This window comes from Marmota monax, unplaced genomic scaffold (assembly GCF_021218885.2).
Source record: "Marmota monax isolate L192 unplaced genomic scaffold, Marmota_monax_Labrador192_F-V1.1 WCK01_AAM20220418_F8-fsc00311, whole genome shotgun sequence".
NCBI lineage: Eukaryota > Metazoa > Chordata > Mammalia > Rodentia > Sciuridae > Marmota > Marmota monax.
This window is the reverse complement of record NW_026694601.1, coordinates 915,582-940,662: the sequence shown is the minus strand read 5'-3', so window position 1 is coordinate 940,662 and position 25,081 is coordinate 915,582. Positions and strand designations below refer to the sequence as shown.

Here is a 25,081-nt window from a genome sequence, read left to right as displayed (position 1 = left end):
ATATTGAACACATATACTGACAATCTGATGGATGGTTTGAGAGGTTGGAAAACTTGAGCAAAGAAACACCTTTTACTCTGAGATGGGAAGTAGGAAGACAATTCTGGAGTCCCTAAAAAAGGGCAATAGTGCAACTTCTGTGACAACCTCAGGTGCCATATTTATCCAGTTGCTAAATCAGGGATTATGCTGTTGTCTAAAAAAATTAATCATCTACTAAATGGAAGTCATTCTTTTAATATTACTTATTTTTTTAAATTATTAATTTGTTCTAAAATCTTGATCATGGTTGTTTGGCTAATATTAAGACTTTAAATAATGTCCCCCAACCCCCCCCCCACCTTTTTTTTCTGGTGGTACAAGGGATTGAACCCAGGGGTACTTTATCACTAAGCCACGTCCCCAGACCTTTTTATTTTTTATTTTGATACAGAGTCTTAATAAATTGTTGAGGCTAGTGTTGAACTTGCAATCCTCCTGCTTCAGCCTCTCAAGTTGCTAGGATTACAGCAAGGTCCTCTTTTTAAAATATAGTATGTGGGCTGGGTGGGGTGGTGCACGCCTATAATCCCAGTGGTTTGGGAAGCTGAGGCAGGAGGATCACAAGTTCAAATCCAGCAACAGCAAGGTGCTAAGCAACTCAGTAAGACCCTGTCTCTAAATAAAATGCAAAAAAGGACTGGGATGTGACTCAGTGGTCAAGTGCCCTGAGTTCAATCATTGATTAAAAAAAAAGTCATATGTGTTTCAGTTTACAGATGGTGACTATATTTAATGCCACTGAATTGTTCACTTAAAATGATTAAAATAGTAAATTTTATGTTAGGCTCATTTTGCCACAATAAATTTTTTAAAAAATTAAAACAAAAGTACATTAATATTTGTAGGAATGGAACCAGGACTTTGCCTCAAATTGCAACCACTTCCACCCCAATTTACTCTTTCTTTTTGTCTTTCTTTGCAGTGCTGAGAATGGAATTCAGGGTCTTGTGCATCCTGCTCAAGTGTTCTACCACTGAACTAGATTCCCAATCTCTTTTTCTTTTTTTAAAAATATTTTTATTAGTCATTCATGGACCTTTATATTATTTACTTATTTATATAAGTGCTGAGAATTAAATGCAGTGCCTCGCACATGCTAGACAAACACTCTACCACTGAGCCACAACCCCAGCCCCCTTTTTCTTTTTTAATGAAGCACAGCATACTACAGTAAAGTGCAAAAAGCACACATCATGATCTTAGCTATTCAGTTCACTGGATATTTACACAAGTTCTTACTCAGATAACCACCACCCAATGTATATGTGGATGTTCCAGCACCCAGAAGGTTCCTTCCCATATGTAAGTTCCCCAGACACAACCTCTGTTGCCATTAATTGGCTTTGCCATTCTTAGACTTCACATACATGGAATCAGGAAGTATGTGATCTTTTGCTTCTGGTTCTTTTCACTTAGAATACCTATGAGATTGATCCATTTATTAATATCAAACTTTATTTTTTTCTATTGCTGTGTTTCCATTGTGTACTATACCACTATTTAATCTCTTTTCTGTCGAAGGATATTTGGATTGCTTTGATTGGGATTATTACAAATAAAGGTTCTATGAACATTCTTTTAAAGTAGTTTTCTTGGACACAGAGCAAGGAGTAGGGCTGCTGAAGCATAAAGTGAAAGTACTTAGCTAAATTGATACTGCAATTTTACTAATTTGCCTTCCCACCAGCAAGACATGATAGTTGCTGCTGAATACACCAACATTTGGTATTGGTATTTTTTTCTCTTTCAAACTGTTCTGGGGGCTTGTGGTTATACCTTGAAATTTAAATGATACGAAAATGGAAAATGCCTCTTTTTTTTTTTTTTAATTGTGCAAATGTGTGAAGTTCTAACCCTCAGTAAGTGACTCCCAAGCCAGTGGAGCAGAATGGAGCCGCCTTTGAGGCCTCAGCACTGTGGCCGAACACCTCTTTTATGAGATGCTCTACAGAGTGCCTGGTGTCATGCACTTGGTAGATTCTCCAGTCATTTCCTCCTGATGTACATTAAGCTATTTTAGAAATGTTCTGTGCACCGCCCTATCCTGCCTTTTGTGCTGCTCACAGTTCTTTTTTCGCCAGTGCCATTGTTTGTTTTTCTACCAGATTTTTTTTCCAGTTATTCGGTCCCCCTCTTATCTACACATTTCACTTTCCACAGTTTTGGTTAGCCATGGTCCAAAAATATGAAGTGAAAATTTCCAGAAATAATTGATTCATAACTTTTGAATCACATGCAATTCTGGGTACCATGATGAAACCTTGCACCATACTGCCTGGGAGGTAAATCATCCATGTGTTCAACATCCATGCTGTGTATACTCCTCATCCCATCTTGGTTATCAGATCAACTGTCATGATATCTCTTTGCTTGGGTTCATGTAACCTGTAACCATTATTTTACTTAATAATGGCCCCAAAATGCAAGTGTAGCGATGCTGGCAATTCAGATACGCTGTGTAGTGCTTCAAGTGAAGAGGTTAAAATTCTCGACTTCATAAGGAAAGAAAAAAGTTTGTATGTCAAGGTGGCTAAGATCTACTGTAGGAATGAAACATAGTATATAAAGGGCTGGAAACTTAAGAACTAGCAGTGGACTTGGAATGTATTCTGTGCACATAAGGGAAGACAACTGATTTTGAAATGTGACACGACGGGTACTAGACACCGTCATCTTACTCTTTTCTTTGAAATGATTATAGAAGATCTTATAGAAGATCATACTCTGACCTGACCTGCGAATGACAGGCACAGGTTTGCCTAACTTGACATTTTTTTCACTTCACACACTGGTGCTACTCAGAGTATTGTATCTAAGCCACTAGGCACACGTTCCACTCGGATACCTTGTTGTTTTGCAGCACTCCTTACTGAGAACGTGTCTTCATCCTCTCTTTTCCCTCCAACCTCTCTTGTAGCTCAAGAGGGCCAGTAGCGAGGATATGCTCAACAAACCTGGAAGTACCACCTCATCAGGGGTAGTTCGACTGAAAAAGACCTCGACAGCAGGAGCCATCTCTGAACTAGCTGAGAGTCGCCTGAGGACCAATACAGGTAGGAGGGACCTGGGCAGGAGGGACTAGGAAGCCATTCATCTTGGCCATACAAAAGCACATTGGTGATGTATTCCTCTCTTCCCTCATCAGATTTTTATTAATCACTCACCCTGTGCCAGGAACTGATTTAGGGAGTGTCCTTGCCCTCAGGGGAGTTTAACGTGTATCCACGTGGAGAGAGACCAGAAACAGAAAGGTCACAGGAAGTGAGTGTGGTGGTTTGCTCAATCTGCTCGGTAATCCCCTTGTTACCATGTGTGTGTGAAATCCTTGGGATCCAGGCAGGGTGGTGTAGGTTCTGTGGTGTAAAAAGGTTTTGTGCATTCAGATAAGAGACCTAAGTGTTCCATGGACTCACTCTTATCATACAGCTCTCCCTGAATTGTTAAACGGTCTAACATGGGAAAATAACTGAAAAATATCATTATTCATTTGTAATAGATGTTGAAGATTAGTACGCTTATGATTTTGTACTCTTCATAAAACATGTTCTAGACTACCTTTCCAAAGGTGTATTTTAATTTATTCAGTTTTCAAAAAAGTTGAATCGCTGAAGGTTGTATGTGGCTTTTGGATGTGAGGGAAATTGCCTGGTGTTTCTATATAAAAGTTTTACTATTTTAAAGACTGATTTCATATAAATACACACACAAACACACACATACACACACATGCAAACACACACAAACACACATACCTTAAAAAAATACAACAAATGGTTGGGCATGGTGACACATGCCTGTAATCCCAGCTGCTTGGGAGGCTAAGGCAGGAGGATCACAAGTTTGAGGTTAGCCTGGGCAACTTAGTGAGACCCTGTCTCAAAATAAATTTTTTTTAAATATTTTTTAGTTGTCAATGGACCTTTATTTTTTAGAATTTTTATTTATTTTATTTTATTTTTTTTTTTAGTTTTCAGCAGACACAACATCTTGTTTGTATGTGATGCTGAGGATCAAACCTGGGCCGCACGCATACCAGGTGATTGTGCTACCGCTTGAGCCACATCCCCAGCCCAGACATTTATTTTTTTAAAAATTTATGTATATGTAGTGCTGAGAACCAAACCCAGTGCCTCACACATGCTAGGCAAGCGCTCTACCACTGAGCCACACCCCCAGTTCTCAAAATAAAAATTTTTTTTAAAAATGCTGAGAATGTAGCTTAATGGTAAAATTCTTGCCTGGCATATGTGAGGCCCTGAGTTCCATTGTCAGTACTGCAAATAACAATAATGAAAGCCCAACTTATTTTTCAAGCCAAACTAGCCTAACACTGATTCCAAAAATTATTAAAGCCCACTAAAAAATGACAGACCAATTTTACTCTCAAATGTTGATGCCGAAATGTTCAGAAAGCTTCCTGGAAAAAGTTTTCTGTAGCTTTTTCAATAACCAAGTGAGGCTTCTCAAACTATTTAGGAGAGTTGAAAGCCATTAGTAAAGAGACCTCGGAGATCATTAGGGGAACATTCCGACCTTAGAGAGCACATTATATATTCCATCCTATTTCATCCAAGAATTAAAAATCAGACATCCCAGTATGTCCGTAGACAAACTGCATTTCTTTTTTATCTTTTTTTAATTTGTTCTCTTTAGATATACACGACAGCAGAGTGTTATTTGACATATTATAAATACATGGAGTATAACTTATTCTAATTAGGATTCCATTCTTATAATTGAACATTATACAGAGTTTCACTGGTGGTGTATTCATATATGAACTTAGGAAAGTTAAGTCAGATTCATTCCACTCTCTTTCCTATTTCTATCTCCCCTCCCTTCCCTTCGTTCCCCATTTGTCTAATCTACTAAACTTCTATTCTTCCCCTCTCCCCACCCTGTTGTGTGTTAGTATCTGCATATCAGAGAGAACATTTGACCTTTGGTTTGGGAGGATTGGCTTATTTCACTTAGCATGGTAGTCTCCAGATCCATCTACTTACAAGAAAAAAATCATAAAGTCATTCATTTTTATAGCTGAGTAATATTCCAATGTATGTGTGCATATATATATACATATATATATATATATACATATATATGTATATATATATATTTATATCACATTTTTTTATCCATTCATTTGTTGAAGGGCACCAAGGTTGATATAAACAAAGACCCTAGGGGTTTATAGTTTAAAATATCTGTTAGATCTGTTTACTCTCTTTCTTTGACTACACCATATGTAGTATTTGTATTTGGGTGTATCTTTCAGTTTTGAACCAAATTCTAATGTTTAAGTTCATTTTTTCTTAAGTACACTCTTAATAATGTACCTCAGTTAGTGTTTAAACAGCTTTCTCCAATTTTAAAATTGATTTTTCTTTCTATAACCTTCCCATGGTTGTTCTTTGTGTGACCAAAGTGAGAATTACCTAGAAGATAAAGCCCTCTGTGATGGAGTTAGTCTCTTACCATCTTGTTCGACAGGCTCAAGTGAGGGACTAAGTAGGTCGACTTTGCCTAATTCAATAATTCAGAATAAGATATGCAATACCAATGAATCTACTGAAACTACTCAGGAGGTAAATATCAGACAAAATCCTAATTGAGGAACATTCTACAAAATAACTATTGAATACTCTTCAGACTCATAAGACTATACAAAGTAAGATAAATCTGATAAACTGTTACAGACAAGAAGAGACTAAAAATACAAAATTACTAAATGTAAGATGGCTTGTAGATTGGGTCCTAACACAGAAAAATAATGTTAGATAAAAACTAAGGAGGGGGCTGGGGATGTGGCTCAAGCGGTAGCGCGCTCGCCTGGCATGCGTGCGGCCCAGGTTCGATCCTCAGCACCACATACAAACAAAGATGCTGTGTCCGCCGAAATCTAAAGAATAAATACTAAAAAAATTCTCTCTCAAAAAAAAAAAAAAAACTAAGGAGGGGCTGGTGTTGTGGCTCAGTTGTAGAGTGCTCGCCTAGCATGCACGAGGCACTGGGTTCGATCCTCAGCACCACATAAATGTAAAATGAAGATATTGTGTCCACCTAAAACTTAAGAATAAATATTTTAAAAAATTTTTTAAAAATTAAGGAAATTTGAAAGTATGAACCTTAATGAAAGTAGTATATAATTATTGATCCATTATTTGTGATGATTGTACCATACTAACATAAAATATTAATAGGGGAAAATGTATGTGTAATATATGGAAAATCTGCACTATCTTTATGATTTTTCTATCGATGAAGTTATTCTAAAATAAAAAGCTTATTTAAAAGCAAAAAAAAATGTAAGTTCAAATATTAGCAAATAGAATTCAACAAGAAATTAAAAAATAGTAGTATATATCACAATCAAGTGGATTTATGTCATCCAAGAGTGAATGAATAATAGAAAATCTCAATCTGATCTTTTGTAGAAAAATAATAGACCAAAGAAAAACTACCTTAGGTTGTGAAGACTGGGAGGTGATACTGACACCTAGTGGGCAGAGGATAGAGGTGCTGCCAAACGTCTTACGCCTGGGACAGTCCCCAGTAATTATTCTGCCCAAACTGTCAGTGGTACCACTGTTGATAAAACTTGATGTAGAAGAATAAATATCCTATACTGAAAAATAAATATACAAGATATATTTGTCAAAATTATCAATCTTTCTGATTGATAACAGACTCTTGGTAGACTATAAACATATGGAGGCTTCTTTGGTGATATAAAATATATGGCATGTGTAGGCCCAGCTGCTCTGGAGATTGAGGCAGGGGGATTGCTCGGCCCAGGAGTTCAAGGCCAACATAGTGAGGTCTGACTCAAAATGGATAAATAAATAGCTTTCTTATCAATGACTAGTTTAAAAGGATAATAATATAATAAACAACCCTGTTTATGAAGAAATGATAAAAGTAAAATACCTAGGAATAAACTTAGTAGTACAAGGAACTATATATTAAAAAGCATTTAAAAACTCTTTTAAAGAACAAGTCTATGCCCTTCAGAGAAGATATAAGTAAGTGGAAGACTATCCGTGGTTTTTGGTTAAGAAGATTTATAATAAATATTAAATTTTGATAGTATAACATGTTAAGTGTAATAGGATGTCTAAATCATTCTATGAATTCATTTTCATCCTAATTAAAATATGAGTGGGAATTTGGGAGTGGAAACATGGATAAAATGATACTGGAGTATATCTGAAACTGGATCTCAGTAGGGTCTGAACTTGGTTCCCTCCTAAGACCCAGTGAGTAATTGGCCATGTCTGAAGATGATTTGGGTTGTCAAGACTGGGAGGTGATACTGACATCTAGTGGGAAGAGGGTGGAGGTGCTGCCAAACATCTTAGGCATAGGATAGTCCCCCGTAATTATTCTGCCCAAACTGTCAGTGGCACCACTGTTGATAAAACCTGATGTAGAAGAATAAATGTCCTCTACTGAAAAATAGTAATTAAGGGTCTAACTATAAACATCTTAGAGCTAGAGAAGAAATGGGTAGCTCAAAGGAACAGCAGAGAAAGTCCAAGATACACTGGCTAATTTAGTATTGGGTGAAGTTGGCATTTTACACCAAGATGGATAATTCACTCAAAAATAAGGACTGAGATACTGGGGGTATAGCTTACAAGGAGAGCCCATGCTTAGCATGTGTGAGGCCCTGGGTTCAGTCTCCAGCACTGCGCACACACACACACATACACACACACACAAAGACTGATTAAAATTTCAGGAAAAAATAAATCTGGATCCCTATTTTAATTCATCAAAAAAAAATTCAAAAGCAATAAATATTTAAATAATAAAAAATGAGACTATGAAAGTACAAAGAGAAAACATCAGAGAATTAATTTGTAGTCTTAGCCTTGGGCTTTTCTAAGTAGGAACAGGCCCAAAAGTCACAAAGGGAAAGATTGAAAATGTAATTACATAAATATTTCAAAGTGCTTCACAAAAAGAGGAAATTACTTGCAATATATGTAACAAAGAGCTTTTTTACCAAGAATTTATACAAATCCATAAAGAAAAGAATACAGTGGAAAAATGGGTAGTTCATATAAAAGAAATACAGATAACCAGAAGATGCTAAACCTCATTTATAAAGAAATGCTAATCAAAATAATAATTTCATATATTATTTCCCCTAAAAGATTAGCAGAAACTAAAACAGTTGACAATTGCTGGTGTCACTAAGGGTGCAAGGAGCTGGCATACCACATGAGGATGTATAGCCCAAGGACATTTGGCAGTTTGCCAAATCATATTTTGGTGACAATTTAGCAATATTTTGCCTAAATTTTAAATATGTATCTTTGATCAGGTATTTCTAATGTTTGTTATTGATGTTTTTGTTGCTATTTCTAATGTTTGTTATTGATGTTTTTGTTGCTATTATTATTATTTGTGGTGCTGGGGATGAAACCCAGGCCCTTGAACATGCTGTGTTGATTTTTTAACTTTACTGATTTACTTGGAAAAGGATGCCAATATTTATGAGGAAGATGTTTACACTGTTATTTACAATAGCAAAATCCTGGCCACAGCCCAGTGTATGATCGTTACAGGGCTGGTTGAATAATGAGGTTTTGGGGGAGTAGTATACAATATGAAAATGGGCACAGATTTGTCTGTACTGATAGGAAAAGATTTCCAAGATACTAAGTGGGAAAAATAACGTGGTGCATTTATAATATAGTATAGTCTCATTTGTTTAATGATATGGCAATTATTAAAATCATAAATATTTTCTCTACAAGGATCCATGTCTGGTTCTATGAGGAGTGTTACCATTGTTGAAAATGGTAAAGGAAGATTTTTATCTTAGATTTTTCTTCATTGTTTGAAAAATTTTAACATAGATTACTATAAAAAGTTTAAAACTGGGTAAATACAAGTTATCACCTAAACTTGTGTGTGTGATGTGTGTATGGTACTGGGGATATGGGGATAGAACCCAGGGCCTCACATATACAAGGCAAACGCTCTACCACTGAGTCACATCCACAGCCCATATCTTAAACTTTTTTTTTCCCTTCACCTAATCCTTTGTTCTATCTGTCTTTTGCCCTGTTTCTTAGATATTTGTTGGGGTTTGTCTGATTGCTTGCTCAGGCATGCGCTCCTTTGTTCAGGATTCTAGCAAAAGATCCTGGCTTAATACGAACTCCTAAAGTGGGCCAGTTCCTACACCCCATGGGGCACTAGCTTCCTTATTTATCAAATGAAGGAGACAACTACAGTGATGTTCTTGGGACAAACATCTGGGAATACTGTGTAAATTGCGATGGGCTATTGGAATGTAAGACATTCTCCTAGGTTTCCAAACTCACTTTGTCAGTTTACTTATTTTAATGCAATTAAATTATTTGACTTAATAGAGCTGAATTTGGGATTATGTTTTGTCTCCGGAACTTTTATTATTATCATTTTTGTTGTTGTTATTGTTGCATTGCTGGGGCTCAAACCCCGGGCCTTGTGCAGGCGAGGCAAGTGCTCTACCACTGAGTACATTCCCAGCTCTGAAGTTTTTATTTTTAAATACAGGTAGTCCTTAATAGCTTCTGGATAGCTGGCACTTTTGTACACCATCATGAGATCCCAAATTGACTCCTTTGTGAAGTCACAAAGGAGTGACTGTTAGGACCAAATGTTGGGAGCAGTGCATCAACACTTCTCTGTTTTGGGTATTGCCACCTTAGCAATCACACAGTAGACATTTGTTTGGGTAGACATTTGAATATTCGATTGCATTTTATCTACATGTGTGTTAGCTTTCTGTCACTATAAAAAATATCTGAGATCATCGACTAACAGAGATAAAAGATTTTGTTTTGTTTTTGGTGCTGGTGATTGAACCCAGGGCACCCTTCTGCCAGGCTACATCCCCAGTCCTATAAAGAGAAAAGGTTTATTCTGGCTCACAGTTTTGAAGGTTCCAATCCACGATCAGTAGATCCTGCTGCTTTGGGCCACGGTGAGACAGCACATCAAGGCAGGAGCATGTGGTGGAGCAAAACGGCTCATCTCATGGCCAGGAAGCAAAAAAAGAGTGAGAAGAGGGCTGATGACTCACAGTCCTCTTCAAGGGAATGTCTCCAGTGACCCAAAGACCTCCTACTAGGCCTCACCTCTCAAAGGTTCCACCACCACCCACTAGTGCCACCCTGGGAATGAAACCTTTAACATGTGGGCCTCTGAGGGATATTCAAGATCCAAATTATAGCAACATGCATTAAAAAAAAAGAAAGAAAGAAAGAAAAAGAAAATTCCCAGCATGGTGATACATGCCTATAATCCCAGCAATTTGAGAGGCTGAGGCATGAGGATCGAAAATTTGAGGCCAGCCTCAGCAACTTAGCAAGGCCCTAAGCAACTTAGCTAAGGGCCTATCTCAAAATAAAAAATAAAAAGGGCTGGCTCAGTGGTTAAGCACCCCAATACCAAAAAAAAAAGAAAGAAAAAGAAACTGCTGGTCCTAGTCATACATAAGGGCACATCTTAAAATCTTAATACAGGGGCTGGGGATGTGGCTCAAGTGGCAGCGCGCTTGCCTAGCATGCATGAGGCACCGGGTTCGATTCTCAGCACCACATAAAAATTAAAAAATAAAGATATTGTGTCCACCTAAAACTAAAAAAAAAAAATATATTAAAAAATCTTAATACAGTTGAGATAAAGATGGAAATTACTTGTGTGTTAGAAATGGCATCAACCAACCATTAGACACTTGCAGAACTTAAAGTAATTCCCTTTAGGTTAAGCTGAGAAGGAAATGAACCAAATTAAAGAAAATCAGGTAAATATTGGCAATGTGTAGTTGGTTTCCTCTGAAAGGAAAAGGATAAATTATATATAGACTCTTAGGGAGTGGAATTCTTCTTATGGCACTCAAATCTTAATTTTTGGATTTTAACTTGTTTTCTCTAATGTAGTCTGTATTTTCTTTCCAGTATATTCATTTTTTATTATTATATTATCTTTAATTATCACATAATAAGTACATATTTATGGAAGATGGCATTATACTTCAACTTGTGTAAAATGTGTAATCAAATCAGGATAATCGGCATATCCATAACCTCAAATATTTGACATTTCTTTGTTCGACTGTGTTAATTTTTGAAAGAATTTTGTCATGAAAGTATAATATAGTACTGTAATTTTCAAGTCACAATATATAAACTTATCATATTCCTATATTGTTTTATTTATTTATTTATTTTGGTCCTAAGGATTGAACCCAGGGGCACTTAACTACTGAGTCACATCCCCAGCCTTTTTTAAAAATATTTTATTTAGAAACAGGGTCTCGCTGAGCTGCTAAGTACCTTGCTAAGTTGCTGAGACTAGTTTTGAATTTGTGATTCTCCTGCCTCAGTTTCCTGAGCCGCTAGGATTATAGGCATGCACCACCATGCCCGGCAATATTCCTGTATTAAGACATCTTTTCTTGGGAATTGATCTGTCCTTTGGGAGAATCTCTCAAACCTAGTAGCAGAAGAAAATGTTTCATCTTTTGGTAATAATGGTTATATTGTGTCCTCTGTCTGCTTTTGTTCTAACTGGACATTTGACTCTTTTGGGATTGGAACTGAATGAATTGAGAGACATGAACTTTCTGGAAGCCTTTCCTTTTTGTTTGTTTAAAGACTATTTCTAGTTTTCAGATCCAGGCTTTATGGTCTTCCAGAGTTAGCTTCAACAAGAGCAAAAACCAGACAGCAGCCAAAGTCACAAAAGGGCAGCCACTACCACATGGAGCCATGTTACCTGCAGCCCCTGTGCGACCTCTGGTCTGTTACTCCATTTCATCGTCAAAACAGCCTTTAGAAGAAGATAGTATTTTATCCAGATCAGGGAAACTTGGCTGCAGAAAAATCAAACAACTTTGGCTTTGTATCTCCCATGCCCACCCCAGGTGTCCACACTGAACATGCGCGATTTTCTTCCATCAATCTCCTACATGCTGAATTGTAGACAGTTCTTGTTCTTCCAGAGGTACCCTTTGAGTATAGCTCATCTTACCCAACCAGTGTAAACTTTAGAGAAGGGTTGGGTTTTCTTGTGTTCAGGAGGCAGTTTCCTGCCTGCCCCATAAACCCCTTTTCTCAAGGTCAAATGAGATGCCAGGGAAGCCCCCAGAAAGCAGTAAGGGAATCTGGCCACCAGGTGGCAGCCTTGTCAAAACACCAAGATGCCCTTGCAGTCCAAGTTCTGGCTCTGAGGTCAAGTTCTACCTGACTTCAAAACAACCCTTCTTATATTTATTCACTAATTCAACAAATATTTTGAGTGTTTTCCATGTTTGGCACTATTCTAGCAGTGGCCAAGACAAAGATTCTTGCCTTCATGGAGCTACCTGATAAAGACCCATATGCATGTATATACAATATGTCAAAATACACTCTACTGTCATGAGCCCATGTCTGGCATACCCAGGGAGCAGTAAGAAGGTCAATGGGGCTGTCGCAAGTCAAAGCCATGGACGAGAAAGGCAGGTTGGGTAATTTCACAGAGTTTTGCACAGAGCAGTGATATGACCTGACTTCATTTTGTAAGGAATCCTTTGGCATCTTCTTGTGAGTGGACAGTTGGAGTGAGGATGATATTGGATTGGAAGCCACAGTCTTAATCTCAGAAAGAAGTCACAGTGGCCCGAGCTGGGTTGGTAAGTGGGGAGCTGGGGAATAGTAGTTGGGTTCTGGATATATATATATATATATATATATATATATATATTTTTTTTTTTTTTTTTTTTTTTAATGTGGTGCTGAGGATCGAACCCAGGACCTCGCACATGCTAGGTGAGTGCTCTACTGCTGAGCCACAACCCCAGCCCCCTTCTGGATATAATTTAAAGGGTGAGAACAACCACCTATAACTCTCCTGGTGGATTTTTTTGAAATTGTGATAAAATACACATAACATAAATTTTACCATCTTAACTATATTTTAAGTATGAAGTTTAGTGGCATGAAGAATATTCCAATTGTTTTTGCAATCTATCTATCCACCATCTTGTCTTCAGAAGTCTTTTCATCTTGCAAAACAGAAACTCTGTATCCATGAAACACTAATTCCCCATATCCCCCACTCACCAAATCCTGGCAATCCTCATTCAACTTTCTGTCTCTATGAATTTGACTACCCTAGAAGTGGAATGATGTAGTATTTGTCCTTCTGTGCCCTTGGTGTTCATCCATGCTGTAGCACATGTCAGGATTCCTTTTCTTTTTTCAGGCTAAATAATATTCTTCTGTATATATTTACCACATTTTCTTTACCCATCCATCCGTTAATGGACAGCTTATCTGTTTCCTCCTCTTGGCTGTTGTGAATAGTATTCCTGTGAACAACAGTGTACATGTGTCTCTTTGAGCCTTCTTTCATTTCTTGGGTATTGACTCAGAAGTAAATACCTACCTACCTACCCTACCTACCCTCTCTGACATGGGAAAGAAGTAGGGTTGCTAGATTCTCCTGACAGATTTTAGGGTGGGTGTAGAGTCAGATTTCTGCTCAAAGTAACAGTGGGGCTAGTGAAATGAGGTCTGACGGGCACCAAGGGAAAAGGAGGGCACACAGATCTCTTCTGGAGAAGGCAGCTGTCAGGGAGGCTCACATGACCACAGAGTGAACATTTTGAAAACTGGTAAAGTACAGAAGTATTCTTTTAGATGATCCTATATATATCACATATAGGATTGAAAAGAATGTCACTATTTTAAATTGATGTCAGTTCCTTTTAAAAGTTCAATAAGTAGAAATTTGTTAAGTGCCAGTTTTACCTTGACCACATTCTGCTTTAACATCACAGAATCTTAGATAGCTTAGAGTGTTATCAATGAGGACGAAGCAGTTGTGGTTCCAAGGTCAGAACTGACTCACTTCCATGCCAGTACCCATGTCCATCCATTCTCTATTTGCTTACATTATACTCAGGTAATATCTTAGGCTCTGACCTACCTACCCTCTCTGACATGGGAAGGGAGTGACACAAGGCTCCTGCCAGGTGCTGACTCCTCAGACACAGGAGGTAAATGTTCTCATCACTCTCTTATGCGTAAAGAAACAGAGACCCAGGTAGGTTTTGTAGTTTCCCAAACCCAGAGTTTTTTCTTCTGCTGCACCTTTTGCTGCAGGTAGAAGCCCTCATATCTTTTCTACCATCTTCACTTGTGATTGTGTGACTACTATCAACACTGATATTCTTAGCTCACTGTGTGCTAACCACCATTTCTAATAGACGTACTGAATAAGTTTAGACTCCTTTAGTCTTTACTACAAACCTATGGACAGTGTCATTATTACCATTCCATTTTATAGATCAGGAGACCGAGGCAAAAAAGCCATTAAGCTGACTGTTCTAATCCACACACAGTGAATATTGGAGACAGGACCTGCAGATTCAGGATTTGAAGCTGAGAGAAAACCAGGAGATAGATAGCTTCCAGGCTACCTATCAAGATAAGCAGATCTTGAAAGTGAGGATGGGGGTGCCATGCAAGAGGCACACCTCACCCAGGAATGTCAAGGAATTGAGAGGTTGGGGTGGAGTCAGTAGATGACAGACAACAGCAGTGGGGGTGGGGTGAGGGGTTGGGATGCCAGGTCCTGCTGCAGGAACCTCAGAGATGGAGGGTGTCCATTTCGCAGAAGCAAGAGCAAGAGACGTTGGAGGTGAGAGGGACACCTGGGACACCTCATGCCTGCAGGTTCAGGAAATGTGAAAAAAGGAACAGATGTGCATGAAAAGGCAGTGGCGGAAGTCTTGCAGGCAAGGGAGTAAGGGGTACAGAGATAGCTCTGCCTAAGAACATGCCAATTTCATCAGGAGCCCTAAAGGGGTGTTGAGTACTGAGGGAAGTACTCAGGGCAGGTGAGGAGTCCAAGTCCATTTGGAGATGAGAGCCGATAAAATCACAGAATGCCAGTAATGAATTTGTTGTTGTTTTAATAATTTTAGAGGAAACATTTATGGATGAATACATTTTGTGATTAAAAAATTAACATTTCAGACTCACCATTTCTTCTACATTTAGTTCTTTTTTTAAATCGTGGTTTATATGAGATCCACCCCCTTTGACAAATTTTTCAGCGTGCAACATAGTATTGTTGACAGTAGGCACAATAGTTACAGCAGCTCTCTAGAACTGATTCGTCTCAAGTGACTGAAACTCTGTACCCACTGAATGGTCACCACCCTTTTCCTCCTCCCCACAGTCCCTGGCATCTACCATTCTGCTTTCTGTCCCTATGAGTCTGATTAATTTAGATTCTGCATGCAAGTGAGATCATGCAATATTTGTCCTTCTGTGATTGGCTTATCTTGCTCAGCATAATGTCCTCAAGCTCCATCCATATTGTAGCATGAGTCAAAATGTCCTTCCTCTTTAAGGCTGAATGACATGCCAGGCCACAGATGGATCATACTTTAATTTGTCCATTCCTACATGGTTTTAGCTTTTGACCATGTCTGGGTGAACCCAGTTGTGAGGCTGTTGTGAACTTGGCTTGTTAAAGTCCTGCATCTGAAACTCCATGATGCACTCAGTGATTTTATGGCCCCACATCTCCTAGGAGTGCATGGTTGAGATAGGGCCTTGGAAGGGGGCCAGGGTTTTCCTCTGGCTTTCTGCCTAAGCACAAGGTATGGAGAGTGGTTTGGGGATGGCATTTTCTGGGTCCTCCACTCTCAGCCTGTAGTTCTGAGAATTGGGAACTCTCCCTGCATCTGACCAAAGAATGACAATATCTTTGCCATGTCTCCATCCGGGGACCTGGCTATTTTTCCTGTTCCGTAAGTCCTCTCTTCTCTTTTTGTTCCCCACTAGAATTTATCTCTTCTCTCTGTGTGTGTCAGTTCTCTAAGTTTATGTCTTCATGTTTTGCTTCCATTTTTATTGTGAATGGGATTCTTCATTTATTGTATTTTTGCCTTATTTTTAAAAATATGGAAGGAATCTGAATGTCATTCTTATGTAAGCAAGGGCTGTGCTAATCTCTATATCATTCCAATTTTAGTATTAATGCCACCAAAGCAAGTACTTGTAAATTTTTGATTGTTATTTGAGACATGGTCTTGCTATTTTGCCCAGGGTGGCACCTCCTGATTCAAGTGATCCCCCTGCCTCAACCACCCAAGTAACTGGGATGACAGACGGGCCTCCGTGCTGGGCTTCGTTGTACTTTTTTGTAACTTTAATTGTTTCACTTGTGACTGGCTCTTCCTCACCACCCTCTTCTTAGCATTATTGATTTTCAGTTGATTCTCATGTGTTTTCCAAGTGGTCCGTTAGCTCAGCCACAGAGAACAATGCCTTTCATCTCCCCCATACCAGTACTTATTCATTTTATTTCTGGTTCCTGCTGGTCTACCTGTGTGACCTGAGTTGTGTTAAATACTAGTAACATCCTGAACTTGCTCTTACCTTATTTTGAGCAGTTGTGGTGTTTTGCCATTAAATATCATGCAGAAAGTTGGCTTGAGATAATAATATTTTTACTCTTCCTACTTAGGTTGTTATTAGAATTGAGAGGTGGATTTTATTACATGCCTTCTAGGTATGCAGTTATTACTTTGATTATTGCTCCTCTTTTCACCCTGGAGTCTCTTTCAGGAAATTAAAATATCTGTGTATTTGGTCTCCTGGGTATATCTTCCATGTCACATATTTTCTTTGATTCTTTTAATCACTTTCATGAATCCTCTGAATTAAAAAAAAAAAAGTATCATCTACTATGTTTTGTTTTGTGTATTTCTTTACTTAAACTTCTGTGGGCTTTTTTTTTTTTGCATTTCATTTCTTTGCATATTTCTTCTAAAATTTTTTAGTAGTGCATATAATAGTGAGGTTCATTTTGACGTTCACAAATACATACAACATAGTTTGCGCCATTCCATATACTCTTGTGATTTTTAATCTTTCATCCGATTTCTCTGCTTTCAAACTGTTTCTTCTTCATCACTCTTTGCCCTACTCTCACTGTTATAAAATTTTAGATTTCAATGAGAAGGTAAATTAGAAATTTTCTAAATTTCTAGTTTCTTCTGGTAGCTGTTTCATGGGTACATATTTCCCTGGAGTCCTCAGATAGGTCGTGAGTTGCCAAAATTTTCCACATAGATCTAGTGATTATTCTATAAGGAAAGCTAGTGTGTGTCCCGAATTGGAAATAAGAAAAATTCCATTGGAGAGAGTGTGGGTATCAGGTCAGACTTTTTATGCCCAGGTAAAGGAAGGAGGAAAATGTTTTATATTAACCAGAATGAGAGTGGGGAAGGCAATAAAACCTGGGGTACAGTTTGGGCACATTTTCTTTTCTCTCTTAATGATTTTGTTTTGTTGTTGTTGTTGTTGCCTTGGTCGCTGCCTGAAGGTGGCCTTATCCTTCCCACTGCTTGTGTGAGTGCCCCTGGTATTGCTGTCCGTGACTTATATTGTTGTTGTTATCAGCCAGCCATGGTTATTTCCCGTGCATGGCCTTCCAGTGGAATGCAGTCAAGGAGAAAAAAGCTCTGCAATGCTTTCGGAGGGGCTCCTGGCAGAGGTCTCAACCTTGTGGTCCAGTTACTTTTTTTTTTTTTTTAATGATTTTTATTTTGTAAGGCACCCTTTAATATCCTAGAATGAAATTTATCAATCCATATATATGACTGAAAAAAATCAATACAGTGTCCTACCTGTCATGTAGAAGAGAAATAAAAGGAAACCCATTTCTTAATAAAGTAACACATTTAGATGTGTATTTACTGACTCCACTAGGAGACCGTTAGATGCTTGTACTTGGGTGGAGGTGGCTGAGAATCTAAATGCTACAGAGGAGGCCACTTGGTGCAGTGTGGGGGATTCAAATACCAGAGCAGTGTTGACCTGAGTGACTCTCTAAAACGCCCACAACTCAGGGTAAACTTTTGAACAAAGCAAAGTACTGCTTTTCTTTGAAGATATACGTTTATTGCATTCTAAGAAGGCTAAGTGTATAATAATAATACTGTCACACTGTTTTTGTGATTCTATGCAAAACAGAATTAGGTTGTAAACTTATATAATTATAAACAGTTTTTCCACCTTCAAATGATGGCATAATGTAAGGAACGAAAGGGAGCTAGCTATAGGAGGCATGTGTGTGCCCGATATGGCTTGGGGCAAGAGCACTCATAGGGGCTTGCTGTTTATTCAGTGTTCTGATGGCTAATCAATATTCTAGTAAAGGATATCAAGTTTCAGGGATTTCAGATGATCTATATTGTAGATGTAATAAAAATAGCTTTCTGACACATTTTTGTTGTTTTTATCAGTAGTGGGTGAGTTTGGTGTGGTAATTTTTTTTTTCTTCTCAGCTTTTCCCCCCCTGAGTTTTATTTTAGTATTTTTCTATCACTTTGAAGTTTGTATGCTTTCTGGAGTTTTTTTTTTTTAATGGTTTTCAAAGTGTATAAGTTTTCTTCAAAATGTAAATTCAAGTCAACATAAAAGTTGAAATGTATCATATTTTTAAATTTAGTTAAATATATTTCATATGCTCTTTACTTAGCAATAATTGAAGATTCTCATGCAATTGTTACAAGTACTACAGGTCGCTCCCTTGTACCATTTTCCCAATTTCCTCAATGGTAACCTTTTTTTTTTTTTTAATATTTTTTTTACTTGTTGATGGACCTTTATTTTATTTGCTTATTTATATGTGGTGCTGGAAATCGAAAGCAGTGCCTCACATGTATGAGGTAAGTGCTCTACCTCTGCGCTACAACTCCAGCCCCTCCCCCCGCCCCCCAGTGGTAACCTTTTGCAAAATGATAGTACCATCCCACAGCCAGGACATAGGATTTGATACAGTGAAGTTATAAGCATTTTAACCACCACAGAAATTCCTCATGTTCCCCATTTAGAGCCATACTCATCTCCTTTCTTCCATAGACTTTTAACTTTTGGCCATAAAATTTGTATTCCATTTCTGTAATTTTGTTATTTCAAAAATATTTTATAGGCCTAGCGGTGGAACTAGGAGAGTGCTTGCCTAGCATGCACAAGGCCCTGGGTTCAGTTCCCAGCACTGACAAAAAAAAGGCAGGGAGGGGGCAGTTTATACATGAAATCATGCAATTTATAGGCTTTAGAATTGGCATTTGGTAGTATATTAAAATGCAATTGATTTTCATATATTTATCTTGCATCTTGCAACTTTGCTAAACTCACAGCATTTGTGGATTATTTTACATTCCTTATGATTTTTAACATAAACAATCATGTCATCTACAAATAGAGGCAATTTTGTCCTTCATTTATGATCTATATGCTTTTTATTTCCTTTTCTTGCCTTATTACACTGGCACCTGTTGAATGAATGAATGTTGAATGGATATCCTTGCCTTGTTCCTGGTCCTAAGGAAAAAGCATTTTGTCTTTAGACATTATCTTTTTTTTTTTTTTTTAAGAGAGAGAGAGAGAGAATTTTTTAAATATTTATTTATATTTTTTTTAGTTTTCGGCAGACACACATTTTTGTTTGTATGTGGTGCTGAGGATCGAACCCGGGCCGCATGCATGCCAGGCGAGCGCGCTACCGTTTGAGCCACATCCCCAGCCCTTAGACATTATCTTGGTGTTGGGGTTTTTTTGGTAGATGCTCTTAATTAAGTTGATAAATTTCTTTATATTCCAGTTTTTCTCAGATTTGTCTGAGGATTTTTCCTCTGTTTCAGTTTTTATTAAGAGGATGGGATTTTGTTGACTGTTCTTTCCGTATTGATAGATATGATTATGTGATTTTTCATTTTTTAACCTGTCCAGGATGTGGTCGATTACGTTGATTGACTTTTTTCAGTTTTTTTTTTTAAATATTTTTATTTATTTTTTTTTAGTTTTTTGGCGGACACAACATCTTTGTTTGTATGTGGTGCTGAGGATCGAACCCGGGCCGCACGCATGCCAGGCGAGTGTGCTACCACTTGAGCCACATCCCCAGCCCTTTTTTTCAATATTGCTGAATTCTATTTATTAGTATTTTGTAAAGATTTTTCCACCTATATTCCTGACAGCCTATAATTTGCATGCTTTGTACTATTTGGATTTGATATCAGGATAATACTACTTCATAAAGTAAATTGAGAAGTACATTCAGTTCTTCTATTTTCTGGAAAAAAATTTACATATGGTTGGTATTAATTCTTCATTATGTATTTGGTAGAATTCTCTAGTGAAAACTTTTGTGCCTGTAGTTTTTTGGTTTTGGGGGGGAGCAAGGGGCAGGGGGGCAGAGAGTAGAAGATTTTTTTTTTTTTAGAGAGAGAGAGAGAATTTTTTAATATTTATTTTTTAGTTTTTGGTGGACACAACATCTTTATTTTATTTTTATGTGGTGCTGAGGATTGAACCCAACACCCCATGCATGTGGCTCGCTACCGCTTGAGCCACATCCCCAGCCCAAGAGTGGGAGATTTTTTTAAATTACAAATTCACATTCTCCCTAAGAGTTATACTGCTGTTCATATTACCTATTTCACATTGAGTGAGTTGTGTTCTTCAAACAATCCATTTTTTCTGGGTTATACAGTTTTATTTGTGTAGAGTTATTTGTAGTATTTTATTTTTTTGAGACTGCAGAATCTGTAGTGATACACATTTCCTTCCTGATATTCAAAATCTGTATTTTCTTTTCTTCTTTTTCTTTTTTTTTCTTAGTCTTGCTAGATGTGCATCAATTTTATTGATCTTTGTAAAAACCAGCATTGTGTTGTTAATTTTCTCTATTGTTTTCTGCTTTCAACTTCATTGATTCCTACTCATTTTTATTATTTCCTTGTCTGTAAAATAAAGCTAATCTTATTACATAAGCATCTAGAGTAGCACCTGAAAGAAATATTTTTATGAAACGTGATTACTTTCTCCTCCTTAGACTATCTTCCTTAACAGAATCTTCCCTTAGAACACATGGCAGTTTTTAAAATTCCCAACACTACCAAAAAAGCAAAACAAAAACCTGCACTACATATGACTTATAGTATGTTTAGATTTATATATATACAAATTTGAGAGTAATAAGAATTGTTTAGTTTTGTGAAACTTTTCCTCAGTCGTCCTTCCAACTGTTGCAGATAGTGCAGGAATTCATTCTAGAACCACCCGTTGGGATGAGAAGAAAAGAAAGAAAACAGATAATGAATACTTGGCACCTCTGGCTCAGTAGAAGATTCTATCATATTCATTGTGTCTAAAAGTGGTTTAACAAATTAAGTTGTTTGTGTTATCTCTTAGGAAGCCCTTTCCCGGTGTCCTACTTTGCTTTCCAAAAATCAGGCTCCATTTACAGTGTGGACAGCAGTACAACCCCATGAACCTCCACAGCTTCCCTCTTGTGTCAAGGACAAAGAAAGGAGATGTGAAGTGTTTCCCTGGTGCTCAGATGATATTATTCATAACAATAAATGGTTACAAGTTTCTCTCTGTATACACATATACAACATATTATATTGTAACTTTATAGATTATAAATACTCACATAGGATATTTACATACCATATGATATGTATTATAAATTTATACAAAAACTATATTCATTATCATAAATATACAAAATACATATTAAATATATCATAAATACATATAAAATATATAGTAAAATATAATATGCATATTATGAGGCCATATTTCCAAATTCATTTATTTGAACATCTCAGGGTTCTTTCTAGCTTTGCCCAGTCTGTGTTTATAACTGTCATCTTTGGGAATGACAAATACAGCTCTCCTTATACTCTATTTATGTATGTGCTCAATGCAGCCATTTTCACAAATCCTTCTCCCACCTGCCACCTCCAGCCACCCCAGGCCCACTGCCGGTGTTTCTCCTTGCATTGTCCAGTACTCAGCAATCATTCTGGCCCCTCCCCTTGGGAAAGGGAGGGAAAGATTGGTTCAGGAACTTTTTTTTTTTTTTCCTCTTCGTTTCTTCTTTCTTTGGAGTTAGGGATGAAACCCAGGGCCTCACATGTGCCAGGCAAACACTGTACCCCTAAGCTATACTCTGAGTCCAACTAGTAGCTCTCTTAATATCATACATTTCAAAGTCACTTAAATGTGTTTCTTATTTCAAGTTGTTTGCATTGTTGAAAAGTTAGATCTCCTGCTTCCTTTGATGAAAAAATTACTTCTCCTTGTAGAATGTTGTAGTATCAAAGATCAAGGGAAGGCTTGGGTGATACTCTGGTGTGATTACAGGCCTGAACAGTCCCTCTGCCTCTGCTGGCTTGCATGCATCTTCCCAGGACCTGGCATGTGGAAAGGGACATTCAACAGTCAATTGCAGGGGTTTAGAGGGCATTTCCAAAATCATTGTAAAGAAAAGTGAGAAATGGAATTGTATATGTTTTTATGTATACCTTTTCTTGTAGGAAAGAATCTGAGAAGTGTTCCAGAGATGCACGTCAGAATATAAAAATACAATAAATGAGGAAATGGGGCTGGGAAATAGAAAAATCGAAGACTAGAATTAATGCACATTTAGGAGAGTCATATGTACTGGGGTAGGTTGATTGTCTCCGAGTTTTTTAGAGTCAGAGGAAAGAGGGAAATGTGACTCATGAGAATGAGATGATAAGAATCCAGTTATTAGAAACATTAAAAACAACAAACTTCCTACGTATACCTGTCCAGTCATCGGCCATCTGTCACTGTGGACCTCTGGACTGCCCTGAGGCTGAATACCCTTCACTGTCCCTACCTCACCTGATAGAGAACAAGGACTTTGGTTTACTTCCCCCAACTTCACCCTTTTTCAGCAGGAAACAGCTTGACGATGTCATCACCCATCTTTCCATAGAAATGGGATATAGAAATTGACAGTAGGAAAATGTAACCGTCGTCCACCTTATGCTTTGAATATAGCCCTTGCTGCTCTACCATTGCAAACAAACAAACAAAAAAGAACAAAAACAAAAATAACCCTCTCCTTTGGAAATCTGAAGGGGTCCAAGTTTGAATATTATGAAGTCAACAAAGTGATTATGTGAAACAAATATAATATAGCTGAGTAGTCCACTAGCACCCCATAGGTTAATGTTTCCTCTACACTCTTAAAACAATATATACATTTACTATTTACTACTGCAATGTTTAATAAGTAAACACAGCATTACTGTTAGATTTAAGTGTCCTTAAACCAAGCGATGCTTGTGGAAGGAAAGAGGATTAGTAAGGCCTGGGGGATGTGCTAGAGGAATATGGTGGAGTATATGCTGGAGTACTGATGCTATAAGGGTAGAACATTGATGGAGTAACGATACAGTAAGGGTGGGGCATATGCTTGGGTAATAATACATTAAGAATGAGGGTATGCTGGAGTAATAATATAATTAGGCTTGGAAGTGTGCTAGAATAGTAAAGACTGGTTGAAACTTCAGGGATGAAGGAAGATAGGTTATCAATGATAGATATTTATAGTAACATAAATTAGTGTCTACTAACTGATATATATATATATATAGATAGATAGATAGATATAGATGGTACATTGTGAATATAAATGCTGGGGGTCATTGTAAAAACTCAAGTGCTATATGACTATAGCATAGAAGACAGAGGACAAAGACATTTTCTACTGTGACTGCCCTTCCTGTTAGATCATCATGACTAAATTCCTTGAATGAAATCTCCTACTTCTTCTAAATATATGCATTCATTTATTACTTTTTCTAAGGGAGTGACCATGATTTCTACTCCTTCCCTCGAGTGGATTTATGCTTGGAATAGTGTGACCTGGTGCCAGTATCCCACGTTTCATTAGAGAAGAGGAGAAAAGGGAGAGAATTGTAGAATCCTACAGAAGAACAAGTTTTTATGTTCCAAAAGAAAGTTCTGCTTTTCTGGTTCTGTGTAATTATCACGTTGGGTGGAAGGGAAACTGGAGGTCTTTCCACTGAATTCATGGAATATTAAAGTTCCAGCCCTTGAACTCAGCCATGACCTTCTGAAATGTTCAAGTCCCTTAATGGAAAACATGACCAGATCTCTTATGCTGCTTTTCCTGGCTGCTGACACACAGTGGATTCTCAGCGTTGGGTTCTTTCTTCCTGAGAGTTTGTTTGGATTACTGAGCTTGCCACTGAATTGTCTTGGTTTGGGTATTTATTTCTACTTCAAAAATTAGTTTAATACTGTACAAAGTACCTTTCCTAAGCAAATTACACGCAGAGGGTCAGAATAGACGTATGTATTGTTGATATCACACCTCTCTGCAGTGAAATCTGGCTGGGTTTTTGTAAAAAAAAAACCAGAGATATTTATCCTTATTTGATCATTTCCAAAAGATAAACCAGTGGGGGTGATTTTGTGTGGTGGGGATTGATTTTAGAACATTAAGCCAAGAAATTTATCATATATTAAACTAACACATATTTAACAGTTTATGTGGCTATTACTTTAGAAATCATGTGTGGGTTTGATGCCAGAGGAACAGAAAATACTCGTACAGTCAGGAAAGCAACAAGAAAACTTTAAGAAAAGTTGGCCATGAGGGAGACCTAGAAGAAGCTTGTCTGACCTCTCCATAAATCCTGGCTTGTGACTTTAAGCAAATTCATCCACCGCCACTTTCATTCCTAGTCCAGGGACTAGCCAAATCTGTGGATTTTAAAATGAAATTCTGTGAGAAGACCTAGAGCAGAGTGCGGTTTACTATTGGTGATTTTTCCTGACTAATCCATCTGGTTCCTGGGGTGGATTTTGCCCTTACCATTTTGAACTACCATAGCTCCTTCTCATTTTATAAAAATGTGTTAGTTTAGATCATTTTCTGATAGGTTTCTGACAATCTCCTAATTCACCCAGGCCTACTTGTCTTATTTGGGGTTTTAATACATTTACTTATAAGCACATCAGTAACCTGGATGGTTATACTGGTTTCTTGAGGAAACTTCACCACCTTTATTCTTCAGTCAGAATCTATTACACATGGGTGTCAGAATTTAATGCTTAGAACCTTTTAGCCTCCTTGGAGAAGCATCACGTGTGACTTTGAATAAGCTGCTCAGCTT

At 37.6% G+C, this 25,081-nt stretch overlaps 1 protein-coding gene across 9 annotated transcripts in view; it reads left to right on the top strand.

The window, feature by feature from the left end:
• The window catches only part of Specc1 (sperm antigen with calponin homology and coiled-coil domains 1), a 287,982-nt gene that overhangs the window by 90,215 nt on the left and 172,686 nt on the right, over positions 1 to 25,081 (top strand). For all 9 annotated transcript variants that reach the window (XM_058572014.1, XM_058572018.1, XM_058572013.1 and 6 more), the window contains one exon: positions 2,960 to 3,095. In XM_058572014.1, the coding sequence (XP_058427997.1) occupies positions 2,960 to 3,095 (136 nt within the window). The remainder of the gene's footprint in view (positions 1 to 2,959; positions 3,096 to 25,081) is intronic.